Source organism: Brachypodium distachyon, chromosome 1 (genome assembly GCF_000005505.3).
Source record: "Brachypodium distachyon strain Bd21 chromosome 1, Brachypodium_distachyon_v3.0, whole genome shotgun sequence".
Classification (NCBI taxonomy): domain Eukaryota; kingdom Viridiplantae; phylum Streptophyta; class Magnoliopsida; order Poales; family Poaceae; genus Brachypodium; species Brachypodium distachyon.
In genome coordinates, this window is record NC_016131.3 from 71,385,387 (window position 1) to 71,404,119 (window position 18,733).

The 18,733-nt window shown below is 47.0% G+C and overlaps 5 protein-coding genes across 9 annotated transcripts; 2 read left to right on the plus strand and 3 right to left on the minus strand.

Moving 5' to 3' along the window:
- Nucleotides 1-4,580: 4,580 nt before the first annotated feature.
- On the plus strand, nucleotides 4,581-5,699 carry LOC100842105 (50S ribosomal protein L18). Its single transcript, XM_003561974.4, has 4 exons — nucleotides 4,581-4,849; nucleotides 4,954-5,051; nucleotides 5,139-5,291; nucleotides 5,403-5,699. The coding sequence occupies exons 1-4, from the start codon at nucleotides 4,744-4,746 to the stop codon at nucleotides 5,556-5,558; spliced, it is 513 nt and encodes a 170-aa protein (XP_003562022.1). The 5' UTR covers nucleotides 4,581-4,743; the 3' UTR covers nucleotides 5,559-5,699.
- On the minus strand, nucleotides 5,698-9,557 carry LOC104581867 (pentatricopeptide repeat-containing protein At5g56310). Of its 5 annotated transcripts, none has more exons than XM_010230829.3 (3): nucleotides 7,610-9,557; nucleotides 6,129-6,300; nucleotides 5,698-6,057 (listed from the first exon to the last, which is right to left on the minus strand). In XM_010230829.3, the coding sequence occupies exon 1, from the start codon at nucleotides 9,342-9,344 to the stop codon at nucleotides 7,827-7,829; it is 1,518 nt and encodes a 505-aa protein (XP_010229131.1). In that variant the 5' UTR covers nucleotides 9,345-9,557; the 3' UTR covers nucleotides 5,698-6,057; nucleotides 6,129-6,300; nucleotides 7,610-7,826. The 5 variants fall into 5 exon arrangements, with proteins under 5 accessions (XP_010229131.1, XP_024313796.1, XP_024313795.1 ...); XM_024458028.1 differs by adding an exon at nucleotides 6,396-6,534 and having other exon boundaries at nucleotides 5,698-6,300; XM_024458027.1 differs by adding an exon at nucleotides 6,396-6,552 and having other exon boundaries at nucleotides 5,698-6,300.
- A 553-nt stretch (nucleotides 9,558-10,110) lies between these two features.
- On the plus strand, nucleotides 10,111-13,534 carry LOC100826488 (O-fucosyltransferase 3). The gene is made up of 8 exons (XM_014897209.2): nucleotides 10,111-10,506; nucleotides 10,929-10,996; nucleotides 11,082-11,170; nucleotides 11,261-11,423; nucleotides 11,498-11,787; nucleotides 12,242-12,446; nucleotides 12,676-12,833; nucleotides 12,997-13,534. The coding sequence occupies exons 1-8, from the start codon at nucleotides 10,341-10,343 to the stop codon at nucleotides 13,259-13,261; spliced, it is 1,404 nt and encodes a 467-aa protein (XP_014752695.1). The 5' UTR covers nucleotides 10,111-10,340; the 3' UTR covers nucleotides 13,262-13,534.
- A 222-nt stretch (nucleotides 13,535-13,756) lies between these two features.
- Nucleotides 13,757-16,228, minus strand: LOC100842413. Its single transcript, XM_010231952.3, has 2 exons — nucleotides 14,265-16,228; nucleotides 13,757-14,118 (listed from the first exon to the last, which is right to left on the minus strand). Exons 1-2 carry the CDS (start codon nucleotides 15,400-15,402, stop codon nucleotides 14,051-14,053), a joined length of 1,206 nt encoding a protein of 401 aa, XP_010230254.1. The 5' UTR covers nucleotides 15,403-16,228; the 3' UTR covers nucleotides 13,757-14,050.
- Nucleotides 16,229-16,240: 12 nt separating this feature from the next.
- On the minus strand, nucleotides 16,241-18,657 carry LOC100842719. Its single transcript, XM_010231953.3, has 2 exons — nucleotides 17,219-18,657; nucleotides 16,241-16,372 (listed from the first exon to the last, which is right to left on the minus strand). Exons 1-2 carry the CDS (start codon nucleotides 18,141-18,143, stop codon nucleotides 16,311-16,313), a joined length of 987 nt encoding a protein of 328 aa, XP_010230255.2. The 5' UTR covers nucleotides 18,144-18,657; the 3' UTR covers nucleotides 16,241-16,310.
- Between the last annotated feature and the right edge of the window lie 76 nt (nucleotides 18,658-18,733).

An 18,733-nucleotide genomic window follows, 5' to 3' on the forward strand; every position in this document is an offset into this window, starting at 1 on the left:
GCATGGTGTTTAATAAGGAGGGAGAACGCTGGTGGAGCCCGGCCCCGTGGCGTACGTGGGGCAGAGGGGTCGAGAGCCACAAGTTGGGTTTGTGGCCTCAGGGGTCCGTTTTTTGATTCGCCCCACTCCACCATCAGCTCTCTCTCAACCTCGGCTTTGCTTTGCCCCTCCAGGGCCTCCCTACGTGACCACGTCCCACTCCAACGATGACTCCTCCTTCCAATTGCATGGCAAATACAAAAACCCTTGGTCTATCTTTGCTTGGAGAGGGTTCGTTGGCGCGTGGAGAATGCCTTTTTGTTTGTTAGGGGTGGCCCCTCTTTGGGCAGCTCCAACATGCTTCATTCCATTTTCTGATTTTCCTCTCTCTTTTCGAATCCAAAGGGGGTACCGGGACCTTCTGAAACGGTTTGGCAAGCTCGAGCTTAGCTGTCCATAACAGCTTCAGATCCATGTGAGGGTGCAATGGATGCAAAAACACTGATTATTATTCGATCTATAGAGTTAAAAACACATGAAATTCAAAGAATGGTAAAGGGGTTATCTGAATCATGTGGATGCAGCTGCACTCACGAGCTCTAACGTGGATCCGCCACTGGCTTCAGCCTGAGGAAGCCTTAAGCCGGCTTTTCTCTTTGAAATTTATTTCACAGATTTTAGTGTTGGGTGGAGAGATTATTCTTTCCAAGTTGGTGTTTTCTATTGGATGTTCGCGTAAAATTTGAGAAACTTCCATCGATTGCCATATGAATTTGGCCAGGCTTGGGGATTAAGTCCACGATAAGCTAAGCTATCCTTTTGAAACAGTTTGTGCTTTCAGGGCCTGTAAACTCGACAGAAAAATGTTTCAAAAAAACAGCCGTAATGTTTGCAGCCTTGGGGACGATAAAATGCATGATCAACGACCTGGCTGCGAGAGTTTGTTCAGGTAGGCGTAGGCCGATGTCACAACGATAAGAGCATGCCAAGGAATACTCATCCAGTATAGCTAGTGCCTACATTAGTTCGGGTAAATTTGGCCATGCACACCCTAACTAGGCCGGGAGCATGGCCAAATAATCTTCCGACCGAGCAGTTTGTTCGTGTCGTCTGCCAAGAGAGCTGGATGGCGTGATTACTTTTCCTTGCTACAAAGGGAGCACTTTTTCCCCGGTTAAGCATGGGAAAGTCATGAGGTTCTGAAGCAACGATAGGAGCAAACGCTTCTTTTGGTAAAACCCGCCCATATTTCTATTCATGTGGCTGTGAGCTTCCTGAGCCTGCTGCTGTTGCTTTCGGTATTGGCTGGCAAAACTGCAGGGGTAGGGACGGCGCCTCCTGCAATGGCAATTTTGGCATTTTGACGTTCTCTTGTTTCATCCATTTTTCTGGTTTTGTTGTTGTTGTTCATTGTCATTTTTGGTGTCTCCAAACTTGGATCGGCTCGTATCATCATCGTACTACTTTATTCCTCCTTCAAAGAAAAGGTTTTACTTTATTCATATTCCTATCCAGGGCTATCCTTTATTACCTTGCATCCAGTCCATCTTGTTTTTGTTGACATTTTTTTATTTGATATTAACACGTTTGCTTCTTTGCTAATTAGCGCGAGACTATCTTCAAACCATTTAGCTAGGTCCATCTTAAAATCCTGTTTGTTAACATGTCCTCTGATTGATGAATAAAAGGGTCCATGCATTGCAAGCAGCTGGACATGAAGCAATGCATGAGTTAAACAAGCTGGAATGCATGGAGGATTGCTAGTAGTTTGTTACACCTGATGTCGCGCATAGCTCTATCCTGGGATGATCCCATTAGTAGTTGCTAAAAATATGCCTTGTGTCCTTTTCATGCCCCTTTCCACCTGTCCATTCAGTATGCCTTTTTCTCTTCTTAAACCTGCTGGTATATTCATACTTATATCTACGTTCATCTGCCCGGTGTCCTTTGTTAAATTTCCCCAATTTTTTTTTTTGAAGGAACCAACTATTTATCTGAAATTCCGGCATTCCTAGTGGAGCCTGATAAATATGAATTGTAGACTGTGTGTAGTCGTCTTGCATATACAGTTGCATACCCTTCCTAGTTTTTCTATTGTTTGTTGAAATAGGTTTGGGATTAGGACATTTTGTGCTCGTGTGACTTTGAACCCGTCCACACATTGTACGTGATGCGTCCTTTAGGTAACTTCTAAAGCGCATTTTGGAAGTTATATCCTGAGGTTTGCTTAGCACCTCCTTGAAAGAGGCTTCTTTGCGGGAAAGCTAGGCTTTCTCGACTAACCTGGCAACCAACGTGTGTATTCGGCCAGTTTGCGCCTTGCCCATGTTCATGTCTTGATGAGGTTGGGCAAGCGTTTGATCTCACCTTGATATTTTATCTTTGCTCTAAAATTCTCTCACTTCTCGTTTATATAGATATTATATACTTTCTCCGTCTCATATTAAGTGACAAAAATTTGTCCAAATATGGTATCTATATCTAAAAAACGTCTAAATACACGTAATACAAAGTCACTTAATATGAGACATAGTGAGTAATATTCTAGAAAATATAGATATTATATAGTGTGTTTGAAGCATGCAAGTTGAAGCTTGACCGTAGTTTTGTACATATATAGTTAGTAAAAAATCCCAACCGTAGTAAGGAAGTACTCTTGAAACTCCCGAGAAAAGAGTTACTATGCCGCTGGGTCTAAGTTAGTCTAGAACAAGCGTGTACCACGAATTAAAGTTCTTCTTTCTTTACATCGTGGTTCGCCACGTCTTAGAAAAGCGCTTTCCTTTTTGCAATCTTAAAAGGGCGCGCACTCCGCGAGATTACACGGCCAAGGTCGGCCATGTGGTTTTTGATGCGCTATCCGTTGGATTGGGGCCGGCCGTGCAGGGCATAAACGGAAACGGGTGTCAGGGTGTGCTGCTGTGTGCGGAGCATTTCTCGCGTTTCGGTGGTGCATGACTGTGCGGGCTTCCAAGCTTTTGCCCACCTTCTTCCCTGTGATCCTTGTATGTGGACTGTGTCACTACTAGGTATTCGTGGACCCTGCCGCCCTTTGGGTCAGATGTCTTTTGTTTCTGGCAAGTGTAAACTTGGGTCTGATTGTGTCTTCTTTTATTTCACAAAAGCCGGTTGCACACAAAATGATGTGGACTGAATCTTTAATTAGTTCCCTCTTCTAATCTAATTTATAGTTGCTTGTTCTGGTGTTCCTTCATCCTATAATATTCCAGTTTTTTTTAGATAATGGACCTTTAATATTCCAACATAAACTTCATTGTCTTGCAAAAAGGATGTCCTTTTTTCCCCCTTCTAAAGTTCGATGCCGGTTAAATTCCGTGCGTTTGGCATTTTTGGTGTTCGTGTGTGTGCGTGCGTGCGTGGGTGTGCGTGTGTGGAATAAAGTCATAAACACCCTGTTCCCATTGATGTCTTTGAGGACACATATGCAAAGGGAGGGTCACATCAGGCTAACCAATCGCCATAGCCTACGTACACAGGGTCTGTCGACATGCCCACAGAGCTTTATCCAACGCGATAAAGTACGCCCACGCAGGAGGAAATTCACCCACAGGACTGCTCTGAATATTCGACCAAAAAGCCTAGCAAAATCAACAACAGACAAATGCAAGTCGTCCAGTTCTCTTTTCTAGAAACTTCTATGTTCCGGCCCCCTTGCCTTTACCATTTTGCAGAATAGTACTACTGTATTGTGTGGTGACCTGACGTTCTCTCGCTTACTTTATGTCTTCTTTTAGTGAATATCTCCTTTGTGGTTGAAAAGTAGCCCCCATATCTGTCGAGCAATCCAATTTGCAAACACATCTACAGGGAGCAGTGTGGGCCTCTCCCTCTGTTAAATAATTGAAAAAATCTGGTGGTGTCTCTCAATTTGTTTTTTCTGTGACTAGGTATGGAAATCAAGTATGGTCCACGCTCTGATTTCCCCGCTAGCTTAGAATTTTGTGCCCATGCTACGACTATCGCAGACTAAATTATACTTCCTCGCTCTCGTCGTATTATATTAAATGAGTTTCTATTACATTATTTAGACATTTTTAGACATAGATACATTTTTCGGATTTTAATATTATCTTGGAAGACAGTATGTCCCAAATTATCTCCACAAGCGAGCCCGCAAGTCAGCTATGCTTGCACGGCTGAGACTTAACACGAAGGTCACGTCAGAGTCCTGCATGACAGCCATTTCTGCAATCTTTTTTCCCTTTTCTGTGTCCCGGGAAAAAGCGAGAAAGGAACAGACGGATAATGACAGCAGCAACACTTGGACAGCAGCAAAGCATACAGAGAAAGGTCAAATCCGAGGCAGGAAGATGCAGACGGAAAAGAAGAACAGGTGTCGACCGGGACGATTTAGCTAATAAAAAAGATGAAGTGCAGATAAATCCAAGAGTTTTATGATAAGAACGGAGAAGACGAGCTAGATTTTTTTGTGCTCGTCTGAAAGCGAAAGGTTTGGGGTTTCCTGCTTTGTCTTTGGGCTTTTGGATTGGTACGCTTGGGAAGAAATTGGCAGAAGACACGGGGGTTGTCGTGGCCTGATGGGCTTTCTCCAAGCCTTTAAGCCCATACCTCGGTCACGTAGCCCACGTATTCTTTTAGCGACCCTGAGCAAGCCAGAGGTCCCAAGTCAGATTATTCGTAACTGCTTTATTTCCTTCTCCGATGACGATTGACTGCTGATGCTCTAGGATCGCGCGGTACCTGTTCGACGAATTGCGCCGCCGAAGCTGGTCTCTTCGTGCCATGGCAACGGTGCCACTGCTACGCCCCATGCTCTCCTGGCCACCCTCGCCATGCCCCGCCACCTCCAGGCACAATTGCTTCGTGTTCTCTCTTCCGCGACAGCCAGGTGAGCCACGCCGGCAACACGGTCGCCTTCTAGCTTTTCGCCGTGGCCCTTACCCACCGGCCCGGCCGGGCAACAAGTGTCATGTTCTGCGTCTTATCTGACAGGCCGCCGGCGCGCCGCTTACCCCAGGATCGAGGCCACGGCGAGGCGCGGCGCGCGGACGGAGAACGCCAAGGTCAGGAACCGCCGGCTGCAGAGGAAGGTACGCTTGCTGGGTTTCAAATTTCCACCACTACGAAATTACGAATCTGATGTTAAGCTGTGGCTAACGAGGGGAGTTCTCTTGCAGTACAACGGCACGGCGGCGAAGCCCAGGCTCTCCGTGTTCTGCTCCAACAGGCAGCTCTACGCCATGCTCGTGGACGACCACGGCAAGAGGATCCTCTTCTACGGCAGCACCCTGCAGGAGGCCATCTGCGGCGACCCGCGCTGCAGCACCGTCGTAAGGAGTAAAACCGAACCCGCCCCAACTCAGCATTGCATATTTGCATCTCAAATCTCAAATAGGAGTATAAAACCACGGTGGGTCATTGTTTGAATTGTTGGCGAGCAGGAGGCGGCTCGGAGGGTCGGGGAGGAGCTGGTGAAGGCGTGCAAGGAGCTGGACGTCTCCGAGATCTCCTGCTACGACCGCAACGGGTTCGCTCGAGGGGAGAAGATGATGGCGTTCGAGGGTCCGGTCGCGCAGCACGGGTTCCTACCGAGATAGCACCATCGTTAGGATAACAGATTGTCTAGAATCGGTAGGAAAGATGTTTGCTCCGTGGAATTACTGGATGTATGATAGAAGAAGCATGTAAGCCACACACCGTTCGCAATGACAAAGGTATTTCTCCATTTGTCTTATGAATCAAATGCCCAACTGCACATCTCTTCACCAAGAAATATTCACAAAAGGTTCGCAAGCTACTCCAGTATATCAAAAATTAAAAGAGGAAAAAAGAACAAGTTATGCATTCAATGTCGTCAGGACGCCTTACAGAGACTCAAAACTTCCAACAGCCTAAATTCTCCAAATTTCTTCATCTGGTGGACTAGGTAGAAGGCAGGATAGCATACTATGCTGAAGCTGTTCCTCTTAGTCCCATCTTGTAGAGGAGGCCATGGACTTGTGATGCCTGGGCTAATGGATGTTTGTTCAAGGAACCGTACAGCTTTGTCACCGGCCAATTCTTTGCACCAACCCATTCGGTTCAACATGCCGGATCCTGGACAGGCACATCTGCTAAGAATGATAATACCACATAGGCAATGTATTAAGCAGCGAATGATGAAGGACCTTGCATCAATACTTGAGCTGAGCAGCTCAGCAAAAATCGAGTGCTGTTCATCCTCAAGTTTGTCCCAGCTGTGACACCCAGCATGCTGTGCAGGGATCCATGGAAGTTTCTCCAAAATCAAGCCTCCGGAAGGCCTCCAGCAACCGCCCAAGGTACATAAATGTATCACACCTGTTATTAGTAACAACAAAACCTGAATGGATTGTTTTGTCGTGGTCCGTATAAAATAGGAAAAGAAAGCCCCAGATATGTAGTGTCATAGTTACTTTGGATACAAATTGTTCTCATGTTGTGGCCCGTTTCTTTATATGTTGCTTTCCACAGACCACAAAACAAGTGTAAGGTTCCCCGAAAATTGTTCTCATGTCAATTCCGATGACATCAATCCCTTCCGATGTTCTACCACTATGCACAATGAGCACGCTACATTTTTAGTGAATAAACATTCATCAAACATGTAGAATTAAGCATGTAGAGTGAAAAAAAATTCCTTTGCCAGAACACAATGAGCTAGTAACCAAGATGCAAGGAATCAGCAATCACAGAGAATGCGCCAAGAGAAGAGATAAATCTAATCAAAACGCGGCCTGTGATGAGTACCCAAACATGTTTAAATGAACATCTTCAGGTATTTCAGTGGAATCTAACTGTTTATGGTGCCAAACCCACAAGATCAATCAATTAATTCCAATCAAGCCTCCCACTTCGTAGATGTAAGTGTCATTCACTAGTTACTTGAAGTTGCTAAACAGTTTCTCCAAAACCAGCAAGACTTCAAATTTAAGGACTTCTGCAAATTTTATTCACTACTCCACTAGATGTAAGGACCTCTTAAAGTAACTACTCCCTCCGATCCTAAATTGTTGTCGAAATATTACATGTATCTAGACACTTTTTAAGAATAGATACATCCATATTTGGGCAAATTTGAGTCAATAATTTAGGATCAGAGGGAGTACTAACTATCACCGGAGTTCACAGTGTATAATTTATTTGAAGCTCATTAGGGTAATTTCATCACCTTGTGGTGAGCCATCATTATTGGTGACACACACAAGGTAATGAAGATATTGGTCTTGGGATGTAAAACCGGCCTCCGGTGCATGCCAGAGCCAATCCTAATGACAATGCACACCTGGTTGTGAAGAGTAAGATGTTGGAGGATTGATCTTTAAGAAGCCTGAGCCTTCAAAGTTAAGTATCGACAATGCCAGGTCATGAATGTAACTTTTCTGTGTGTATGTATTACAGTATGGACTGCTACATATATAGTACTCCCTCTGATCCAAAATTCTTGTCGTGGTTTTAGTTGAGTATATGTTATAGCTAAAACTGCTCTAATGAAGGTTGAAATTGGCTTCTTCTTTTTTGAGAATAGAAATTGGCTTTTTTGTGGCAACCCTTGTCTATGTACCATCACCTGACTCAACTTGACTTGTCTATCACTAAAAGAAAGCAATTGCACAAGTATTCTGATTACCTTAGCCTTAGTCGCCGCTTGCCACCAGCCTTACACCTTTGGGTTTGACATTAATCACCACACCATTGGCGAGAAGACGGAGACAAATTGAAACAATCCATAGGCATTGTCTGGTGTGAAGTGAAGATGGATTGCCGGATTGGCATATTCCATCTGGCTTCTGGCTGACATGATATGCTTGTGAATTGTGACCCCAAGGATGGCTAGAAAGGGTAAACTACTGCAGCGGCAGAAAGGTTGTGCTCTGGCCTATAGTCTTCTGGACCCTGCTCTCATTCATGGCATGTCTAATCTCTGTGGCCTCTGCTATCCGGCCAACAGAAGTGTACATATCACTGAGCAAAATGTAGTAACCACCCTCCTCTGGGTTAAGTCTCCTTAGCTCCTGCACTGCACGCTCTGCCATGTCAATATCCCCATGTGTCCGACAAGCACCGAGTAGAGCACCCCAGACCACAGAATTGCTGGGAATTGGCATTTGCTCAATTATTCGGACTGCCTCCTTGAGATTCCCTGCCCGACCAAGCATATCCACCATACACCCGTAGTGCTCGATTGTGAGCTGCACTTTGCCATAGTCACCACGCTGCATTGTATTGAACATGGTACGCCCCTCCTCAACACAGCCATTGTACGCGTACGCCATAAGCACTGCGAGCAGTGTCGCCCCATCTGGCTTCACAGTTTTCCCTTCTGCCAACATATGGTAGAACACAGCAAGCGTGTTGCCTAGATCGCCATGTGATGCATATGCAGAGATAAGTGTGTTCCAAGATGCCAAGCTCCTCATCGTCATCCCGTCAAACAAAGCGCGTGCTTCAGGGAGGCACCCACACTTAGCATACATGTCCATGAGTGCATTGCGGAGTGACACCATCCATCCAAAACCATTGGAATCGATGTGCCTCCGCACACGCTCCCCAGTTGCAAGATCCCCGATTGCGGTGCATGCAGATACAATACTCACCATGGTCACCTCGTCTGGCTGCATCGGCATTGCATCAAACAATGCCAATGCCTCCTGTGGCCGGCATGCCTTGGCATATGCAGAAATCATCGCAGTCCATGAAACGACATCCTGGTAAGGCATCTGGTCGAACACAGCACGGGCAGCATCCAAATCATTGGCTTTGAGATGCGCGGTGAGCAGCCCTGAGAAGGAGACCACGTCCCGAACGGGAATTTCCTCAAACACCCTGCACGCGTCGTCGACTGCCACACGGCAGGCATAAGCGTGAAGCAGCGCATTGTGTACGTGCGTGTGCGCGCTGAGCTCCCCGAGGCAGCCGTGCTTGATCGCCTGGGCATGGAGGTCGGAAGGTAACCGCCGGCGCGAAGGGCAGCGAGAGCAAGACTTGAGGACGAAGGTGAAGGTGAAGGCGTCAGGCGCGGCGCCAACGCGGCGCATCGCCGTGAAGAGCCCGATGGCGTCGCCGGGCGAGGAGGACGCGGCGAGGCCGCGCATGAGGGTGCTGTAGAAGAAGGCTAGGTGGGAAGAGGCCGATGAGAGGAAAGGGAGGTGGATGGAGAAGATAGCGTTGGCTTGGCGGAGGTCGCCGGCGGGTGAGACGGCAGCGAACCTGAGGAGTTTGGCGAGCGCCGCGACAGCGTCGGCGGCGGGGAGGAGGTGGCGGCGTCGTAGGATAGTGCCGTGGAGGAGGCGGAGGTCGCGCTTCGTGGAGCACCGGCCGGAGAGCGCCACTAGATCCCCCGGCGAGATGGACGGCGGCATCATGCCATCATCGGTGTCGTCCGCCGTAGCCTGACCGGGTTGGGGTTGTGTTGTATGAAAATTCTGACTGTTGTGTTCACTCTCAATGTAAAGCTGGGTGAAAATTCCCCCGATGCTCTATGTTGCAGGTTAACTTGTCAACAAAAACTCTAATCTGTAGTGCTCTATGGTAGTGATGAACAGTACATTGGGCTCATATTCACAGTAGATTTTTTTCTTTTGTTTCTCGAACAGCTATCGAATTTGGATTTGAAATTTTGTAGCATATAGATATATTTTGTATCATATTGTGTAAAGAAACAAAATATTTTGTGTTTTTTTAGCTAGCAATTATGAGTAGGTGGCAGGGTACCACCTACTAAAAGAGTAATAACACTAAATATTTCCTTTGAGTCGTTGTGAAGCAAATGTACCAAAAGACAAGCCCTTAAATGGCCGGCCGGTGCGGCAGCAAAATTCCAAAGACTTGCGTATAACTAGTGGACGGCTGAGACTGAGAGGCTAACATATGCTATTTCAATAGAGGGGTACTTAACACGTAGTACCAGTATAGTTCAATATAAATACTCCAAAGTACTAGTATCGGTACTGGCGTACTGCCCTGAATCAAACTTGCCGGAGAATCCGACGGCACAACACGAAGGGGCAGGGGCTCCTCCTGGAAATGCCTCTGCTTATCGTGTAGCGTAGTCGTCCACCACTCCACCTTCTGGTCATCACTGAGCTGGGTCACTCAGCTAGAATTGGAAGATAATCGCACGTTCACGTCACCACCCAAAAGCCAAGCCAAGCCAAGAAAACGAACTAAACAAACCGCAAACAGCCGCTGCTACACACACTGCACTCTCTCCCCAGTCCCCACAGGCTAACGAGATCGCAGCTCCCCACCCACGGGCCCTCCCGAGATCTTCTTCCAACCGCCGCCTGCCGCCGCGTCCTCCAAATGCCGGCGGCGATCGTCGGGAGGCGGCGCCGGCTGTAGCCTGTGGGCTTGCCGCGATGGCGCGGTCCAGGCCTAGGGTTTGGCTCGTGGCGGGCTGCGCGGCCGTGCTGGTTTGGGCCTCCGTCGCGCAGCTCCTCGCCGTCGGCCGCCTCCTCGCCATCTTCGGCCTCGCAGGTGGCGCGCCCGGGCCCTCGCAGCCGCCTTCCCCGCTTCCACCCCCAAGTGCGTGCTTTCCGGGTTATTTTGTTACTAGCAGTAGTACTGGCTAAAATTTTGATAGTATTAGTGTGTTTTTGACTCCAAATAAGTGGGGAAGTTATCAAATAGTAAATGGTATTGGAGATGTTAGAGTCGGTGCAATTTGTGTTATTGCCCTTCCCCAACTTCATTTCAAGTTTGTAAATGATATTGGAGATGCAAGAGTGGATGCATAGCTGCAATTAGTCAGCGAGATGCTGCACTCTTAAGGGCATGGCAGATCAGTATACTGGTGCCAGTAACTGATTGATATTTTGGGAGATTTATTTTAAGGTGCATATTAAAGTTGATTTGTTCAGATACTTATGTTAAAAAAATGTAAATGCTTTGTCAAGATAGTACTGTTTCAGTAAATCACCACTGAATATGGTGGAATTTTCCCCCAGGAATCTACAAAAGCAATGGTTATCTGAAGATATCTTGCAATGGCGGGCTTAATCAGATGCGTTCAGAGGTCAGTTGTTTTTGCTTACTTCCGTCGTTCAATCCTAAAATTCCCATTGTAACTCTTCTTCTTGTTTGAACCCCTTGTGTTTCAGATCTGTGACATGGTGGCAGTCGCACGTTTGCTCAACCTCACGATGCTTGTACCGGAACTTGACAAGAGATCATTCTGGGCTGATCAAAGGTACAGTGAGTCAATTTCCCTGAAGAGGTGCTCTATCTATCATCAACCTGGCTGATGTCTTAAGCGAGTAGTATTCTGTATGATTTTCAGCAATTTTGGAGACATATTTGATGTGAGGCATTTCATCGACTCATTAAGAGATGAAGTGCACATTGTTAAACGGTTGCCAAAGAGGTTTGGTCCAACAGATTCAAGCACTATACTTGAAATGCAACCTGTCAGCTGGTCAGATGAAAAATATTACTTGCATCAGGTTTGTCAACTTATCTGGGATCTACCCTTGCGTTCATGGTACCTGCACACCTTCACAGTCTCTCACCCGTGCAGATCTTACCACTATTCAGCAAATATAGAGTCATCCATTTTAACAAGACAGATGCTCGGTTAGCAAATAATGGCATCAGTACAGAGCTTCAGCTGGTTAGGTGCCGTGTTAATTTTCACGCACTGAAGTTCACCCCTCAGATTGAGGCATTGGGAAATAAACTAGTACAGAAACTTCGAGACAAAGGAGCATTTGTGGCTTTGCATTTGCGATATGAGATGGACATGCTGGCCTTTTCTGGTTGCAATCATGGTCTTAATCCTGAAGAAGCCGAGGAGCTCAAAAGAATGAGGTACAATTTTCTTGTGCTGTCTTAGACATCATAAATACACACAGTAGCTTTCCGGATCTGGACTCATGTAGATGTAGTTCCTCACACAAGGAAGACATAGATACTGTAGCGGGTACTTATCTACAGTACTATGGCAATGATGACATATGTGATGTATTTAATAGTCTGTCTCATGTGGTCCTACATACAGTTCTCATTTTACATTCTGGTGTTCAGATGCATAGTCCTTGTAACATCAGTATCAGTCTAAATGTGTTGCACATTTTTGTACACGGTTCATTTCCCTTTTTTTTTATAAATTCATTTTGATGGAATAAAAATGAACTGATCATCTGTTGATAACATCGCCAAATTAGTTGAGGGCTAGCTAATCTTGTTCTTGCTGTTTTTTAAGAGCTGGAAAGTGAAGCTTAAATTTTAAGTTACAAGAATTTAACTTTTTTCTACCTATCAGATATGCATATCCATGGTGGAGAGAAAAAGAAATCGATTCCAGAGGCAAGAGATCAGAAGGACTATGCCCACTTACACCTGAGGAGACATCACTTGTTTTGAAAGCCTTGGGCTTTGAAAAGGATACTCTCATATACATTGCTGCTGGTGAAATTTACGGGGGAGAAAAGAGATTGGAACCATTACATGCTGCATTTCCAAAACTTGTAAGTGTGCATGCATTCTTTGCTAGCAGTGTGTCAATTACCTTACCTTTTCCATGCGTCGTGGAAAGGACTGTAGTGCAGTTTCTACACATCATATGGCAAGTGAGAATTTACTTACGTTCGCCAAGACTGCATTGCAATTTCATGATCTTGAACGACACATATGGTGGCATCCTACTCCCTATGTCAACCAAACTCGCTAATACAAGCAGTGCTGAATATCTTTCAGGTAAGAAAAGATATGCTGCTAGACTCAGAAGCTCTGCGTCAATTTCAAAACCATTCTTCTCAAATGGCTGCACTTGATTTCATTGTATCCACCGCTAGTGATGTTTTCCTTCCGACTTATGATGGTAACATGGCAAAACTTGTTGAAGGCCACAGAAGGTACACATCAATATATCATCTTACGGATTGAATTACTTTTCAGGATGTAGTATGGATATTTATCCAGTATTCTGCAATCAGATTAGTAGTTTACTTCTCTTTGTGTATAAATTAAAACTAGTATCATCTGGTTATGATCATTTTGTTGCATTATTATCTTCAGGTTCCTAGGTTTCCGGAGAAGTGTGTTGCCAGACCGACGGAAATTAGTTGAACTTATAGACCTGTACAATAGTAATACAATTTCTTGGGACAATTTTACATCTTCTGTCCAGGAAGTTCATAGAGATCGTGTTGCCCAACAATCCTGTCGGCAAAAGCTTGAAAACAAGCCGAAAGAGGAGGATTACTTCTACGCTAACCCCCACGAATGCCTGGCCAATTCAAGCCTGTGCAGTGGAACCAAGGACGCAGTTACTGCAAGGTGAGCACATTTGCTGCCTCGCCTGGCCAAGTTACTGTTTCTAATGATCGGTGGACTGAAGCCAACAAGCAGGCAGAGTCCATTACGATCATTTAACCACTGTCCACTGTTACCATTGTCTGTTGTATAGGTCGGGGGTTTTTTTTTTCAGTCCTGCTGTCGATTCATTTATTTCCGGCTTGCCAAAATCGGGAAGCTTTGTGTAAATTTTGGTTTGTTATATCTGCTGAATTCACGATGATAGCCAAAGAGATGAAGCCTTCTTTAGCCATCAAAATCACGCGTTGTCATAAGCTCGCCCTATATTGTCCGTTGAAAAGTCATCAGCTTAGGCTGCCCTGCCCAGTCCTTGGATTAATAATACTCGCTGAGAAACTTAAACTAGTCTTTCTAATCTAGCATCCTGATCTTCAGAAAATTCATCAACCAAGAAGGCGAGAAGTATCGCATGACAAGCAAGCTTCTCTTGAAGCAGTAGCACTGACAGAACGCATGAATCTATTCAAGTCAGTGAATCTAACACAGCATACTCTTCCAGAGAATGATAAAAGCCCTGTTTGTTTTGCAAGGTGAAACATGAATGCCCTTCTGGGCTTACAAGAACAACCCCAACGAGCTCGAGTTTTTTTTTCCTAGAATACAACGAACTCGGGTTTTGACTAAAGCACAAATAGAACAAAGAGCATTCACACTAATCAAACTGCCAACAAAGCCAGACGCATGTGACACTGAAGTTCACCTCAAAACCTTACAAAACAAAAGCAGACCAATCCATCATTCTGACGCCATTTGACTACATTGCCGTCGTAGCAGTGACACCTGCTCCTGAAGCCCTACCAGAACACCCGCCAACATTACGCACTGCACCGGAAGAAAAAAAACCAAACAATGCTTTATAGATGATCTTTACCCCCGCAAAATCATCTTATTTCTAGCTGAGTAAAACCACAAAGGGATAGAGGAACACAACATGACTCGATATGGAATTACAATGCCAAAGTTTGTACCTCCAGTGTAGAAGCTCGTGTAGGGCATGATTTTCTCGAAGAACATCTTTCTGTATATCTTCCTGCTTCGGCCTGAATTGAGCTCAATTTTGAACAACCCAGCCTCTGTACTCAGGAAGATGGCACCAATACCTTCTGCAAAACCAACCACCGAGGCTTTCAGCAGGGCACGAGAGGGGAGCAACGGTTTGAGCGCAATGATCCTGCAGCGCACCCAGGCCACAGCTCCATTGGGACCAGCCTCCATTGACAACAGGTGGAGCTTAGACTCCCTCAGGCCCGCGAACAGCAGCATGCCGTCCTCTACTCCCACAAGGGCAAGGTATGCCTGGTTGAACGGCTTATTGATCACCGCTAGCTTATGTTCACCCATGTTAAACTCCACGATTTGGGTGCTCTGCTTACAGGGGAAGTACACCTTACTTCCCAGAACAGCACTGTGCCCGGCCTCCATAATGGCGTTCGGTTGGTTCAGGAAGATCACCTTGCTCCATTGATCAGTCTCTGATGAGTAGACTGAGGCGAATGTGCCCCGTTGCTCGTCGGATCCCACGAAGGCGACGAGGAAAGGGCCGCCATGGCAGTCGAGGTGGTCGCAGCGGTCCTTGGCGCAGAGCACCGCGGCGTTCCAGGTCTTCTCCTCCTCGTCCTCGTCGCCGTCCTGCGGTTTCCACATGACGTCCGAGTACCGAGGGTCGGCGTGGATCGCCCAGCGGTCGTCGGTGATGGGGTCGCAGACGACGAAGTCCTCGTCGGATTTAGGGGTGTAGAAGAGAGCGCGGCCGTGGCGGGAGTCGAGGGCGTACCAGTGGCGGCGGCCGTGGCAGGCCGGCGGGCGGAAAGAGGGCGTCGCCGTGGTGGAGACGAAGTGGGAGAGGCAGTGCGTCTTGTAGCATTTGTTGTGGAGGAAGCCCAGCATGGGCGGCGGCGGCCCGTGGAAGGCGCGGTAGTCGCGGGCGAAGGAGGCGGCGTCGTCGGAGGAGAGGAGGATGGCGCGCCAGGCCTTGCAGACGGCGGCGGCGCGGACGAGGCTCGCGGGGTCGTCCGGAGGGACGCGCAGGAAGATCTCGCGCATGGCGTCGTCGACGAGCGCCGGCGGCGGGTGGCGGCCGCGCTGCGTCGGCGGCGGCAGGCTCATGGCTTAGGGCCTAGGGGAACTGTGCCCGCGGTTGTGCGTCGCGCGATTTTTGTTTTGTTTGTTTTTGTCCCGCAGGAATTATTTGGGGGCGCGTCGCTTTAACAGTGGAAGTCGAATGGATTTGTTGAGATACGAGCAGTTCCTGTTTTCCGAGATAGTATAGGAACGTGGCATTTCACTGAAGCCGCGTGGGCAACGTGGAGGAATTGGATCGATGGACCGGCCCTGCTGTTGCTGCATAGGAAGAAGAAGACGAGGGGACGAGTAAAGAAAAATGAAAAAGTCAAGGGATCCAATGAAAAAGACAAAGACGTGATGTCTGACAAGCGGGATCTGCTTGAAAGAACTGTCAAAATCAGGTGAGCGTTCGTTTTGGACGAGGCAAGACAATTGGGGCAGAATTTGTGGTTTTGCGAACAAATTAGCAAAAACAGTGTCTTGATGAGAAAGAAGCCTCGAAAGATGTGGTTCCGTAAAATTTACTTTTCATTAAAAATCTCCATGACCGTCCAGTTGAATCGATTGTTGTTTTTCTCAAACTCAAACCGGTACATGTCGAAGTCTCCTGGTAAGATCCAAGGACCAGCAATTTGCTGCGCTGTGGCACTGATTGATTGCAAGAAATCCGACCTGAGTTCAGCTGAGTAGGGCGCAGACCCTAAACCCTTCGGATGTTGGTCTTGATAAACTTAATCAAGTCAAACGACATCACGAGGCGCACGACGGGCTTCTCTTCTAGCACTTGGCAAAATACAGATTGAGAAACACCAATACCCTGTCGGGGTTATTACAGACTAACAACACATGGAAATGACTAAAACTGACGAACTCAAGTTTTGGTACCAACACACCAAGCAGAAGTTCAGTTCAAATTCTTACAATCCATCCATCATTTTGGCACCATTTGATCATACCGTTGTAGCACCAAACAAATGGGCATGAAGCTTCTCAATCGGTGCGGCGCCCCGTTCTACACAATGAGAGAGAAGGCTTCATTAGATGATATGATGAGTAGGACCACAGGAAATGCACTTTTCATTACTCCTATAAAAGACTCAAGTAGCACCATCATCTTGGGATAAAACTATTTGTTGATTTGGCACAAATAATTAAGGACGAGAATGAATATAAATATATAATTTAAGATAACAACAATCTATTTAGACATGTAGTGGATTTATTTAGACATGGCATTGCACAGGTATTAAAATATTCATAATAAACAGTTCAAATCAACCAAGCAATAGCAAGAAGCATCCACAAGAAGATTTGATAGAGGCACACAGCAAGGAAATCATCTCTTTCCCTTGGGAAGATTCACAGAAGCTCTGACTAGGTTAACCTATTCGTAAGGCCTGGTTTTTTTGGATTAAGGAGAACAGCTCCAGATTTCAAGGTCTGTTAAGAAACAACAGAACAGGAAAAAGAGCCAAACCTCCAGCTCAAGCTGCTTGGTTGCCAAAGTGCCAATTCCACAAAACTTACATTAGTTTTTTCTCTGGCATGTATCAACACAAACAACATGGCAGAAAAATCACTGGCTACTCATTAGTGCCAACAAATCTATAATCAACCGAGTTTTTTTTTATAAAAAAACTAGCAAACCTACATAGAAACATTATCAAGTTACACACAAAAATGAAAAGAAAAACCTCTGCATAATCGTCGGTGTTTAGAAATCATATGCCACATCGCGAACTCTCAAAACTGAAAGCATTCAACAATCTAAGCTACAAGCAAAAGCACTCGAATACCTGTGTTTAGTGTTCATGACTTCGTGTGCATGTTTGAAAAACAGTATGAGACTAGTCTGTACCTCCAGTGTAGAATCTCGTGTAGGGCATGACTTTGTCGAAGGATGTCCCTTCATGTACCTTCTTGCTTCGACCTGCAGTGAGCTCGATTTTGAACAACCCGGCCACTGTCCTCAGGAAGATGACACCAACACCTTCCGCAAAACCAACCACCGAAATGTCCTCCCGGAGAGCACGAAGAGGGAGCAACGGTTTGAGCTCAATAACCCTGCTTCGCGCCCATCCCTCAGCTCTGTTCGGGCCAGCCTCCATTGACAATAGGCAGAGTTTAGAGTTCTGCACGGTCGTGAACAGCAGCATGCCATCCTCTGCCCCCATGAGGACAATGTCCGACTGATACTCAGATGGCGCGTCAATCACCGATAGTTCTTGCTCAGCCATGTCGTAATTCACGATTCTGTTGCGCTCCTCACAGGGGAAATAGACATTATTTCCCACAAGGGCACTGTGCCCCCTCTTGTCGATGGTCTCCGGTTGCGCAATGGAGTTCGTGCCGCTCCACTCACCAGTCTCCGATGAGTAGACAGAGGCAAGAATTATCCCCTCTTTATCATAGGAGCCCACGAAAACCACTTGGAAAGGGAGGCCATGACAGTCGAGGTGGCCGCATCCTTCCTTGGCGCAGAACATCATGGCATTCCAGGTTCTGTTCTCGTCCTCGTCATGGTCATCCAAATCAGCCGACATGATGTCCTTGCACTTTGGGCTGGCATTAATCCACCATCGCTTGCAGGTGACGAGGTCGCAGACAAGGAAATCATGGCGCGTTTTGGGGGTGTAGAAGAGGACGAGGCCATGCCGGGAGTCCAGGACGTGCCAATGGCGGCGCTTGCGGCGTGCAGGCGGGCAGAAGGACGCGGTGGAGACGAAGATGGAGGTCCAGACCTTCACTTCGACCTCGTAAGGGAGCCCGGAGACGAAGGCCATTTCGTAGCTTCTCCTGATGGCGTAGTGTTCGCGGTTGTGGAAGAAGCCTAGCACGGGCGGCGCGCCGTGGAACTCTTTGTAGCAGCGGTCGAAGGCGGCGTCGGAGATGATGCCGCGCCAGCTCGTGCAGACGGCGGCGGCGCTGCGGCGGAGGCGGCAGGCTCATTGCGAGGGGATCGAGGCCGAGTTACCGCGGGGCTCGGCCGCTCGGGGCTTCTGTCGAGGGTTATTAAAGGGCTTTTGCATCCTGGCGATGGATTCATCACCGTACATGGGCTCGGGCCGCTGGGCTATTGTGCGTCTTGCTCTTTGGGTCGGCAAACCGCATACTGTGAAAATTTGGTGCAAACCACGTTTACAAAGTAGAAAAGGCTCTCAAAATACGGCACGCTTGGGCTGGTGCTGTTTAAGACCAACATTCAGGTTCAGACTATGCATATTCGACAGGTAACTTCCTCCAGAAAAAAAAGGGTGTAAACTAGTACGAAATTTTACGATGCTGCATAAATTCCGTCCCAGACTGTTTTACTTGTTTGTCAGCCAAACCTGTTTCGGCATTGATATGTCCTGTTTTGGCGTCTGCACGAGCA